Source organism: Balaenoptera acutorostrata, chromosome 14 (genome assembly GCF_949987535.1).
Source record: "Balaenoptera acutorostrata chromosome 14, mBalAcu1.1, whole genome shotgun sequence".
NCBI lineage: Eukaryota > Metazoa > Chordata > Mammalia > Artiodactyla > Balaenopteridae > Balaenoptera > Balaenoptera acutorostrata.
Window position 1 is genome coordinate 6,531,410 of NC_080077.1, and position 13,373 is coordinate 6,544,782.

General features: G+C 38.9%; 1 protein-coding gene across 4 annotated transcripts in view; it reads left to right on the plus strand.

Moving 5' to 3' along the window:
• Nucleotides 1-13,373, plus strand: part of PRKN (parkin RBR E3 ubiquitin protein ligase) — a 1,291,417-nt gene that overhangs the window by 628,603 nt on the left and 649,441 nt on the right. For all 4 annotated transcript variants that reach the window (XM_007186087.2, XM_007186088.2, XM_028167433.2 and 1 more), the window contains exon 5: nucleotides 5,217-5,300. In XM_007186087.2, the coding sequence (XP_007186149.2) occupies nucleotides 5,217-5,300 (84 nt within the window). The remainder of the gene's footprint in view (nucleotides 1-5,216; nucleotides 5,301-13,373) is intronic.

Below are 13,373 nucleotides of genomic sequence, written 5' to 3' on the forward strand. Positions count from 1 at the left end.
TAGTATTTGCCTTATGTATTGAGGTGCTCCTATGTTGGGTGCATAAATATTTACAATTGTTATACCTTCCTCTTGGATCGATCCCTTGATCATTATATAGTGTCCTTCTTTGTCTCTTGTCATAGTCTTTATTTTAAAGTCTATTTTGTCTGATATGAGAATTGCTACTCCAGCTTTCTTTTGATTTCCATTTGCATGGAATATCTTTTTCCATCCCCTCACTTTCAGTCTGTATGTGTCTCTAGGTCTGAAGTGGGTCTCTTGTAGACAGCATATACATGGGTCTTGTTTTTGTATCCATTCAGCCAGTCTGTGTCTTTTGGTGGGAGCATTTAATCCATTTACATTTAAGGTAATTATTGATACGTATGTTTCTATTCGCATTTTCTTAATTATTTTGGGTTTGTTATTGTAGGTGTTTTCCTTCTCTTGTGTTTCCTGCCTAGAGAATTTCCTTTAGCATTTGTTGTAAAGCTGGTTTGGTGGTGCTTAACTCTCTCAGCTTTTGCTTGTCTGTAAAGGTTTTAATTTCTCCATCAAATCTGAATGAGATCCTTGCTTGGTAGAGTAACCTTGGTTGTAGGTTTTTCTCCTTCATCACTTTAAGTATATCCTGCCACTCCCTTCTGGCTTGCAGAGTTTCTGCTGAAAGATCAGCTGTTATCCTTATGGGGATTCCCTTGTATTTTACTTGTTGTTTTTCCTTTGCTGCTTTTAATATTTTTTCTTTGTATTTAACTTTTGATAGTTTGATTAATATGTGTCTTGGCATGTTTCTCCTTGGATTTATCCTGTATGGGACTCTCTATGCTTCCTGGACTTGATTAACTATTTCCTTTACCATATTAGGGAAGTTTTCAACTATAATCTTTTCAAATATTTTCTCAGTATCTTTCTTTTTCTCTTCTTCTTCTGGGACCCCTATAATTCGAATGTTGGTGCGTTTAATGTTTTCCCAGAGGTCTCTGAGACTGTCCTCAGTTCTTTTCATTCTTCTTTCTTTATTCTGCTCTGCAGTAGTTATTTCTACTATTTTATCTTCCAGGTCACTTATCCGTTCTTCTGCCTCAGTTATTCTGCTATTGATCCCGTCTTGAGTATTTTTAATTTCATTTATTGTGTTTTTCATCATTGCTTGGTTCCTCTTTAGTTCTTCTAGGTCCTTGTTAAATGTTTCTTGCATTTTGTCTATTCTATTTCCAAGATTTTGGATCATCTTTACTATCATTATTCTGAATTCTTTTTCAGGGAGACTGCCTATTTCCTCATCATTTGTTAGGTCTGGTGTGTTTTGACCCTGCTCCTTCACCTGCTGTGTGTTTTTCTGTCTTCTCATTTTGCTTATCTTACTGTGTTTGGGGTCTCCTTTTCACAGGCTGCAGGTTCGTAGTGTCCGTTTTTTTGGTGTCTGTCCCCAGTGGCTAAGGTTGGTTCATTGGGTTGAGTAGGCTTCCTGGTGAAGGGGACTGGTGCCTGTGTTCTGGTGGATGAGGCTGGATCTTGTCTTTCTGGAGGGAAGGTCCACGTCTGGTGGTGTGTTTTGGGGTGTCTGTGGCCTTATTATGATTTTAGGCAGTCTCTCTGCTAATGGATGGGGCTGTGTTCCTGTCTAGCTAGTTGTTTGGCATAGGGTGTCCAGCACTGTAGCTTGCTGGTCGTTGAGTGAAGCTGGGTCTTGATGTTGAGATGGAGATCTCTGGGAGATGTTCGCCGTTTGGTATTACGTGGAGCTGGGAGGTCTCTTGTGGACCAGTGTCCTGAAGTTGGCTCTACCACCTCAGAGGCACAGCCCTGATGCCTGGCTGGAGCACCAAGAGCCTTTCATCCACACGGCTCTGAATAAAAGGGAGAAAAAATAGAAAGAAAGAAAGAAAGAGGATAAAATAAAATAAAATAAAGCTATTATAATATAAAGTAAGAAAAAAATTATTAAGAATATATTTATTAAGGAAAATTTTTTTTAATTTTTAAAATAGTTTTATTAATTTTTTATAATAAAAAATAAAAAATTATTAAGAAAAAAATTTATGAGAAAAAAATATTTAATTTTTTCAAATAAACATGAAAAAACTTATTAAAATTTTTTTTTTAATTTTTAAAAATAGAAAATAAGGAAAAAATTATTAAGAAAACATTTATTAGGAAAAAAAAATTTTTTAAGTAAAAAAAAAAACAAAAGCGGACCGACCTAACCCTAGGACTAATGCTGAAAGCAAAGCTATACAGACAAAATCTCACCCAGAAGCATACACATATACACTCACAAAAAAAGGAAAAGGGGAAAAATTAATATATCCTGCTCCCAAAGTCCACCTTCTGAATTTGGGATGATTCGTTGTCTATTCTGGTATTCAGCAGATGCAGGGTACATCAAGTTGTTTGTGGAGCTTTAATCTGCTGCTTCTGAGGCTGCTGGGAGAGATTTCCCTTTCTCTTCTTTGTTTGTACAGCTCCCAGGGTTCAGCTTTGGATTTGGACCCGCCTCTGCATGTAGGTCGCCTGAGGGCGTCTGTTCCCCACCCAGGCAGGATGGGGTTAAAGGAGCAGCTGCTTCGGGGGCTCTGGCTTACTCAGGCGGGGGGGGAGGGAGCGGTACAGAGGAGGCGGGGCGAGCCTGTGGTGTCAGAGGTGTCGTGACGTTACACCAGCCCGAGGCGCGCCGTGCGTTCTCCCGGGGAAGTTGTCCCCGGATCATGGGAGCCTGGCTGTGGCCGGCTGCACAGGCTCCCGGGAGGGGCGGTGTGGAGAGTGACCTGTGCTCGCACACAGGCTCCTTGGTGGCAGCAGCAGCAGCCTTAGCGTCTCATGCCCGTCTCTGGGGCCCGTGCTGATCGCCGCGGCTCGCGCCCGTCTCTGGAGTTCGTTTAGGCGGAGCTCTGAATCCCCTCTCCTTGCGCGACAGGAAACAAAGAGGTAAGAAAAAGTCTCTTGCCTCTTCGGCAGCTGCAGACTTTTCCCGGTCTCCCTCCCGGCTAGCCGTGGCGCACTAACCCCTTCAGGCTGTGTTCACGCCGCCAACCCCAGTCCTCTCCCTACGATCCGACCGAAGCCCGAGCCTCAGCTCCCAGCCCCGCCCGCCCCGGCGGGGGAGCAGACAAGCCCCTTGGGCTGGTGAGTGCTGCTCGGTGCCGAGCCTCCGTGCGGGAATCTCTCCGCTTTGCCCTCCGCACCCCTGTGGCTGCGCTCTCCTCCGTGGCTCCGAAGCTTCCCCCCTCCGCCACCCGCAGTCTCCACCCGCGAAGGGGTTCCTAATGCGTGGAAACCTTTCCTCCTTCACGGCTCCCTCTCACTGGTGCAGGGCCCGTCCCTATTCTCTTCTCTCTGTTATTTCTTTTTTCTTTTGCCCTCCCCAAGTACGTGGGGAGTTTCTTGCCTTTTGGGAGGTCTGACGTCTTCTGCCAGCGTTCAGTGGGTGTTCTGTAGGAGCAGTTCCACGTGTAGATATATTTCTACTGTATCTGTGGGAAGGAAGGTGATCTCCGTGTCTTACTCTTCTGCCATCTTGGCCCGAAATGCTCTTCTTTTTATGCTTTTCAAGCATTTAAAAATGTAAAACCATTCTTAGGTCGTGGGCTGTACAAAAGCAAACCCTAGGCTGGATTTGGCCAACAAGACCATTGTTTGCTGACTCCTGATATAGATGCTCAAATAATTTATGTATTTTTCCTCGTTGTAACTACTAGTGGACAAAAAGGAGAAAGTTTTCTAAAAAGCAGCCACACGATTCTTTATTAAGACATGTATTTCACACTGTTCTGTCTGACTTTTTTTTTTCTGATGTCTTTCTCCAATTCTATACCTTTGAGAGATGAAATACATTTTTTTTTGTATTCTTTCCTTGATGCATTCTAATTCATAGCTCCCTTGTGCTGCCATGTGATTTGCAGTCCTTGTTAATCTTGTGGTCTTGACACCTTTCTTACTCCTATATAAAGCCCGTTAATTATAAATGCTTTACCCATGCAACTATTAAAACAATGTATGCAGTGATTAACCAATTAACATTTTATATTTTCTAAAACTAGAAAGGAGCAAAGTTAAAACTGCTTTATAATGGCAGAAATTAACTGGGAAATTTGTTTCTATTTTCAGGATGGTTATAGCAATAGCATTCAATACTAATAGTTTGAGTAGTATGGATAAACTAGCACATATATTTTATTATGTTGAATTCTCATATCCAATGGAGTTCTATTCAGTTTTATTACCTGTATGTTTTGTTATGGTCTGAGATCAAGAAGAAAATTGTGAATGAGTTTTCTATAATTTCCTTGTACAACACAAGGGCTTGTCAGATAAAGTAGTATTTATGTGACAACTATAGGAATTGTTACATAAATGTTTTTGTTGCTTTTTGGGCCCTGAAAAATTAACGCATGAAAAATTCGTATCTTTGATATGCACAGAAAATTTCATTGCATTCTGTGTTTCTAAGCTGGGGATCTGACCTTTCTATCTAGAAGATTTTTAGGATCTTCTGCTTATTAGATTGTAACTTTCTCCCTGTTTGCTGCTCCAGGTCTCACTCTGCTTTCTCTCCTGCCTCCTTTTTCTCGAGGCTTTGGGCTCCTTGTGGGCCTGCACGGCACAGAGGCCCCCTCCTCTGCTGCAGCCTATTGCAGATTTCCAGAAAAGTTTGGAACTCTCTTCTCAACCAAATCTCTGCCTTCTGTTTTTCTTAGTATTATGGGTTTACACGTTGCTAGTTGTTAACTGTAATTCTCATGGGGCCTCAGGAGGGAGAGGAGATAAAGGTGCCTGCTCAGCCTGCCGACGGCGCCCAGCAGTCCTCCAGGTGTGCCTCCCCGAGCTCCACTGCTGCCCCCAAATAGTCCTTTTGAGTGACACTTGCATGTGTGTTTTCATTTAAAAGTTATCAACTGAAATTGCAATGAACTTAAGAAAATTATTTAATTAAATTTTTAAACAATTAAATATAACTGCAATGAGGAAACTGCTACATGTACATGTGATACATGTTTGGAGGAATATGCCAAATATCATCTTAGTACATTGAAGAAAATGGTTTTGACCTACCAGATCCCCCAAAAGAGTCCTGAGAACCCCCAGGGTCTATGTATATTACTTTGAAAATCTTTGGATTACATATTACTTTCATTATCATTTTATAGCATAAATAGATTTTAGAAAATGTATTAGGGAATACATTTGAATTACAATTTGTGCACTAAGTATATGCTGTTTTTTTCTCAAAGGGTCCTTCTCACTGGGAAGATGTCTTAATCCCAAACCGGATGAGTGGTGAATGCCAGTCTCCAAACTGCCCCGGGACTAGAGCAGTAAGTTCTGGTCAAATCTGTTCTTTCACTGTGGCATCTCCAGTGTTTACTAGGAAATGAGATTGGAGACAAAACACTGATTGATTCTTCCCATCCACTTTTATATTTACAAAAAGTGTTATAAGATTCAAAAGTGTTCATAATATTCACCAAAAATTCTGCCTGTATCGTTGCCTTCCAGTGTCACTTTCCTAGAGGCTTAACCACTTTGGGTGATTATGTTGAAACATGACAATTTAAATTCCTCACAAGGTGATATTCATGGAATATAAAGAAGATCCCGTTCAGAGTCTGACAAAAGAAAATAACAAAGCTATAACGTTCATCTTTTTCCTAATGCTGGGATATTTTACATTTACATTCCATATCATTCAAAATTGCTCATTCTACCTTTCTTAGCAGTTTTCTGACATAGTGGGCTGTTAGAAAATTTAGAATGAATGACCAGCTGTAAATGGAATCCCCATCCTCTGTTCTCTGCAATCCATTTTTTCTTTGCAAACATACACCATATGTTTCATATAGAGAAGGTATTTCTGGAATGAGAGCCTAAGCACTGAAGTTATTTTTTAAATACTTTTATTATTATGGTCATGTTTATAATTTGTGTATTATACTTTTTACTTTGAAAATCCTTGGGTTCATCATAATCTGATTATATATATTTTCCGAGTGAGCTGTAAATACTCTTACGGCGCCAACACAAATGTCATGTTAGTTCACAAACTGTCACAGCCAGCTGGCAGTTAATATCTTCTCTAAGGAACAAAGTCTGTCAACAGCAACAGGTAGAGTGTTTGAGCTAGGATCATTAGATGTGCCTTCTCTCTCCAATCTGCTGGATGATTGCAAGGCTACAGAGACAGCAGTGAGCAGCAGTAATGATCATTCTCCATCAAACGGGACTAGGGACACTGAACAGCTTTTTATTAATGCAAATCCTGAAGAAAAATAATGACTTGTGCGTCACTCACCGATATCGAGGCACAATACAGTCTTGCAAGTTTGCTATTGGGATGAAATGAAAGTATACATACTTTATAGGACAGATTTCTTAAGTATAATTGTATTTGCGTATATATATATGTGGATGTAATATGAATATATTATAGTATACATGCCATGTAGATATAATTACATTTAATAATAATTTAAATCCTCTGGTGCATGTCACATTATGATATCCATATCATCTTTACAGCAATGTGAGCTCCTTTGAAAATCTACTTCAGTCACTGACAGTCTGACTGCCTCTGTGTACCTTCATATTAATTGGGAGGATTCAGCATAGCAGGATAGACAATCTTGCATCTTTAAGGATTTAGCTTCAAATTGGTCACAGGGCTACTGTGTTGCTAGGGCTGAGAATCACGACCTTTGCTTGTTGAATATTCACCTCGCCTACTTATCAGTATACAGAGCTTCGTATAAATCAGGTTATACTGAAGCTTTGTTTCGGACAGCATGGTGAACTGACACCCTAAAAAATCCTTGCAGTGCACACTATATAAAAGTAGTGAATTGAATTCCAAACACATATTTTTAAAGAACAGCTGAACTGACAACACAGTAAGGAAAAGGCCATATGCCAAAAAGTAAGAGAAGGCTGGACTCCAGAAAGGAAACTGTGTAAGCTAAAGCCACTCGCCACCAGGGGTTACAGCCTCAGACCAGGCAGACGCTGGAGACTGCCGGTGAGTTTAGGGCCTCGTGAAGGTGGAAAGTGAAACCATAGAATTCTACATGAAGAACCTCCTGGAAAACATGATTTCCTCCTGGGATCAAGTGGAGAGAGGAAGGTGCTGGGGATAGTTGCCTATTTTGTTTTCACTCTAGGCAGAAATGTTACTCCTAAGAATTTGTAAGCACAGACCCATCTTTACCTGAGTTTGGGGCTAAATTTTACTCTTTCTGTGTGCACTTATATACAGTCCTGAGTCTAGAATGTTGTTTAGGGTGGCCATGAGTTGGCAGTGCCAGGAACTGGGCTGAGATTAACCCAAATCCTCCCAAGGAGACCTGTGCTCTCAAATGAGTCCTAAAATAATTCCCTCAGATAAAGTTTCACAGAGCATGACCTAACAATCAGAAAAATCACAGATGGAAGCGTGCCATCATGAATGAGAGCGAGCCGAGTTCAAACCGGGAAAGAGCACAGAGATGAAAGTTGCCTGGGAAAGACTGTAAGTATGCTTGATGTGTTTTAAAAATGAAAGCGCACACATGATTAAAAAACAAAAGACTATCAGAAATACCCAGTCAGATTAAAAGATTAAATACACACACACAAACATGCATGCCCACATGTACACACATGCACACAATAACACGAGAAATTCTAGAATTAAAAACTATAATAATCGACACAAAATTGACTAAATGGGCTAAACAGCAGGTAAGTAGGTGAAAGAGCAATTCTAACTTAGATCTGACATTTGCCCTGCTAAAATTACTCAAAATGCAGGCAGAAAATATAACAGATTTAAAATATAAAAGAGAAGTTAAACAATATGGTGGATAAAATTAGATTTCCAGAAGAAAATAATAGAGAGAATAGTGGAAAGGTAATATTTTAAAAGATAATGAAGCAGAGCTTTCCACAATTTTTAAGACTCCCAATTTTTCAAGAGTCCCAAGGAGTAGGAATAAAATGAAAGCCCCACCTAAATCGATCACTGAAATTGCAGAACAGAGAAAAGATTCTAAAAGCAGCAGAATGAAGAAGACTGTTTACTACACAGGAGAAACGATCGATAGTTATTAAACCAACAGCAACATCAGAAGGCAGACGACACAGGAACAATATCTTCAAAATGTTGAAAGAAAATAAATGCTAAACTAAAATTGTATTTAAGAAAAACTTTTTAAAAACAAAAGACAAGATCAACAACCAAAAAGATATTTTCAGGTAAACAGAAACTCAGGGAATTAACTTCCATCTAAACCTTTCAAATATTTTTAAGTTAAATTATTTCAGAAAGAAAGAAAACGATCCCAGAAGAAAAGCCTGAAATGTGAGAAGGAATGGTTGGAAAAAATGTAGAGAAACCTAAACAAAATGTAACAATCAGTATGATAATATTTGATTAATGGAAATATATGTAAAGATAAATAAAGTTGCTGGACAATATTGCATATAAGCATCGAACATAAAGTTAAAGCATTCTAGGATCTTTGTACTTTTCACCAGAAAGGAAAGACAGTGACTAAAATTAAACTTGTTTTTGGTACATGAATGTTCATAGCAGCTTTGTTTGTAACAGCGCACACTGGAAATAACCCACATGTCCAACAACAGGTGAGTGTGTAGACAAACTGGAAGAGCCCTACAGTGGTTTACTGCTCGGTGATAAAAAGGAAGTCACTGTTGACATACGCTGCAACCCGGATGGTTCGCAAAATAATTATGCTAGTGAGAGAAGCCAAACAAAAAAAGGAGATGCTGCATGATTCCAGTTATGTGAAATTCTAGAGAGCACAAACAATCTACAGTGATAGAAAATAGATGAGTAGTTGCCTAGGGACTGGGTAGAGGCAAGTAGAGCATGAGGATGGGACTAAAAAGGGCCCGAGGAATCTTTGGGGATGAGAAATTGTTCAGTATCTTAATTGTGGTGTTGGCTTCATGGATGTATATGTATGTCAAAACGTAGGCTATTTATCCACGTGCAGTTTATTTGATGTTAATGATACCCCAATAAAGCTATAAAATAACAATGTCAACATTTTAGTCAATTAGGAGATTTCACATAAAAATTCAAACCTCAGGCTCATCCTGAAAAGCCATAAGATCAGGCAGCTCTGTGTTGGCCTCTCAGCCAGAGTTCCTCACCCCCGTGCACTCCTCAGCTGGCTGCCGAGGTGTGTTAGTGAACTTGAAGGCTTTCCTCTGGTGTGTAATTCTGAGGATACCTCACACTCCCGACACGTTTGCGGTTCTTCTCCCTTGTGAATTGTCTGGTGGTAAATAGGCTGCTTCTCCTCAAAGACCTTTCTGAACACCATGAGTTTATAGGTTCAGGGCTGGGTCTCATGTGCCTTGGCCGGGTTCAAGTCCTTGCTGTCCAGTGCCCAGGCTTCCTCACCATGCCCCTGCTGGGGGGCCACATGGGGTTGGGGGCCTCAAGTCCCGGGGAGGGCAGGAGTGCAAAGTCGTCCAGTGCACAGCATGGTAGATGCCCCTCAGGGCCTTGTCACAAAGCCCCTCTTCTCCCAGGAGGGGCTCACAACCACACCCTGCAAGGTCATGGGTCCCATGCCAAGTTCATCGCCTCCAAGTTCAGATGACTTCATCTGAACCATGACCTGGGGGCCTCCTCAGAAGCTGCCCTGTATAACCCACTGAGAAGCAATACCTACCCCAGTGATCTAGTTATACCAGTCGTTTTTAACATGAAACTCAAGTTAAAAATGCATTTAAATTGTATAGAATTACCATCTAGGGTATTGAAATACAATACAGGTGTCAAGTTAGAAAGAGGGAAGGGAGGGAGGGAGGAAGGAAGGAAGGAAGGAAGGGAAAAAAGAGGGAGAGAGTGAATTAGAGGAAAATGGGACAAATAAGTAGCACACACCAAAAAAAAAAAGGTAGAAATAAAACCAAATATAACAGTTAATGAAATTAAATGTAAATGGACTATCTAAAGTTTAGAAGACAGATTATTAGACTGGATTAAGAGAAGAAAATCCAGCTTTATGGAGGTTACAAAAGGTATACCTAAAACATATGAGAACAAAAACATTGAAAGTGGAAGAATGGAAAATGATGTACCACACAAATAGTCACCGAACACAGCTGTTGAAACTATTTTAATTGCATATAAAATAGATTTAGGGAAAAAAAGCATTATTAAAAGTTAAGAAACATTATTAAAAATAGATATTGATAAAAGATTCAATAACCCAGGAAGATATAGTAGTTTAAAAATTGTATGATCTCTATAACATGGATATAAAATACATTAAGGACAAATTGTCAGAATTAACAAATTGTACAGATGCAGCTGTAACCATGATGGAAGATAGTGAGCTAACTCTCTGAGGAGTTGAGGGCTCTGGCAGTGCAAACTCAGGAAGCCGTAGCCTACTAACACAACCACTGAGCAGGGTGGCATCCTGAGTGCTACACCCAACCATGGGGGGCACCCCTTTTTTGAGCACATAAGGAACAGTTCAACAATTGATCATGTTTTAAGTCATTTAAATATCACTAACGGAAACATAACCATAAAAACCTCTTAAACATGGAAATTCAATTAACTTAGTCAATAAAAAAAATCCAAATGGAAATATGGGATCAAACAATAATGAAAATATAACACATATCAAATCTTTTGGGATGCAGCTCAATTAGTATTTAAAGGGAGTATTTAGAACCATAAATGCTACTTTTATAAAAGAAGAGAGGATAACATTATTTAAAGATATTGTTTAAGAAAGGAGGAAAAAATTCTCATATCCAACTATTTTTTTCCCCATATCTAATGAACATAAGTAAATGTTGGTTAAATAAAGGAAATGAAGATATGCACACTTCTGAATAACTATACCAGTGGGTAGGCAGAATTGCTCAATATGAGACGTTTAATTCCTTCTTCTTTGCTCTTATCTTAAAACCATTTTTCTGGATTGTATTTTTACAATGCAGCTAAATGTAAACCATGACTTCTATTTTCTAAAGCATTGTGTGCGGTGTTTGTTTCTTAAGAAGGTGAGAAGATAGGCATTTTAAGTCGTTTATCATATTTAAATTTGTAGAGTATTTTAAATTTTGACACTATTTTATACACTATGTATTATATTATTATAAAAATGTTTAATTTCTATCACTTGAATAAAATATCCATATATTTAAAATTCAAAAGAGCAGGGTCTGTAATGTATTCTTAATTAATATTTAGGCACTTAAAGATAATCTAACTAGATCATTTTAAATAGCAGTAAACTTTCATCTTGGTTTTTAAGACTACGAATATAAACTTGACCCTACTTACACTTTAGACAGAGAAATCTGAAACAAATTCAGTTCTACACTAGTCACTGTTATCTTAGAAGGAGTATCACATTAGTTCTGAAAGGCATCTTACCTTATTATAAAAAGAATTCTAGTCAACTCCAAGGATGTGTGCTTGAGATTAAGAGGGACAGACTCAATTAGGATTTTTTTCCATTAGTGAAATTAATTCAACTTTGGGTATGATATAGACTTTAAGTTTTCTGTGTAAATCTTCATTTTATATTTTACCTATGATACCTTAAACAATGAAGATATTCGTGTTTGTATGTGCGTTGGGGGATATATATTTTTCTTACTTGCACACATGTAGGCTAACGCATACCCAGAAGCCTTACTCTCTAGGAATTATTCCGGAGTTCTGAATCATAACTTTTAAAAGTGAGTATTCCCTGTCCATCAAACACTCTCCTGTGAAGACATTTGGCTTAGTGGTGCTTTCGTGGTAATGAAGGGTTTCTTAGCCAACTGTGAGATTGTTGCTTTTTCCCTCACATCTGACAGTGGGGTTTAGGATAAGGGATAGTCCCTGGGATGAAAAAGAAATCAGTTTTATCTTGTCTTAGTCTGTTCAGTCTGCTATACCAAAAATACCACAAACTGGGTGGCTTATAAACAACAAATACTTATTTCTCACAGCTGTGGAGGATGGAAGTCCAAAATTAAGGCACCAACAGATTCAGTGTCTGGTGAGAGCCCACTTCCTGAGCCTTAGATGGCCGTCTGCTCATTGTGTCCTCAAGTGGTAGACAGGGTGAGGGAGCTCTCTGGGGTCTCTTTTAATAAGGGCTCTGCTCTCATGACCTAATCACCTTCTAAAGGCCCCAACTCCAAATACCATCAAAGTGGGAAACAGGTTTCAACATATGAATTTGGGGAAAACACAAACATTCAGATCATAGCAAACCTCAAAGTAATAAATAACCAAGGTCATGATTTTTATGCTTATTAAGGGGTATTGATTCCACTACTTAGCCTAGCATGCATCATATTTTATGTTTTTGAGAAGTAATATTTACTGAAATTCTGTGTAAAACAAGACAAAACTTTCTTTTTTAGATTGTTTGATTTTGACCAGAGTTAAGCTCTTTTACATAGAACTTTTCTTTCTTATCAGAAACAGTTGAGATGAATCTGTTAAAATAGCTCAAAGACTTATTTCAAGTGAAGCTTGATACTAAAAACTATCCCCTGAATTATAATAAATGACATAATTATTAAACTCAGTGCAACAAATGGAGAGTTTTCATCTTACTCAACATGCAATTTATTTCTTGCATTTTCCCTGTTAGGCTCAGTATATGTCAACTGGAACATTAGTTTGAATACAAGTTAATTAATATTCATAGTCTCTATCTTTGATTTCATCTTCTGGGAAGATGTTGACCAGAACAAAATGAATAGTAAATAAGTGTCACCTAATACTGTGCAATTTTTTATTTATAGGTCATTTGCATATTTTATGTCCGAAAAGTTTCTTATTAATGTTTTAGTTTAATCAAATTACTATCCTTGAAGGGCTCTGTGTTTCTTTTGGTTGTTTTTTTTTTTTTTTTTTAATTTTATTTATTTATTTATTTATGGCTGTGTTGGATCTTCGTTTCTGTGCGAGGGCTTTCTCTAGTTGTGGCAAGCGGGGGCCACTCTTCATCGCGGTGCGCGGGCCTCTCACTATCGCGGCCTCTCTTGTTGCGGAGCACAGGCTCCAGACGCGCAGGCTCAGTAATTGTGGCTCACGGGCCCATTTGCTCCACGGCATGTGGGATCTTCCCAGACCAGGGCTCAAACCCGTGTCCCCTGCATTGGCAGGCAGTTTCTCAACCACTGCACCACCAGGGAAGCCCTTGGTTGCTTTTTGTTGTTGTTTTAGGCTTGATTAGGATCTCACAAAATGAGTCTCAGGATTTCTCAGGATGGTTTCCTGGTATAAACTGTATGTTCTTATTTTTTCCAATATCTGATAATAATGGAAGGTTGGCTTTGTTTCATTTTTAAGAAAAGATCTGAGGTTGACCAAGTGTCCCTGAGGTAGTCACAAATGAAAGCCTTTGTTTGCACAA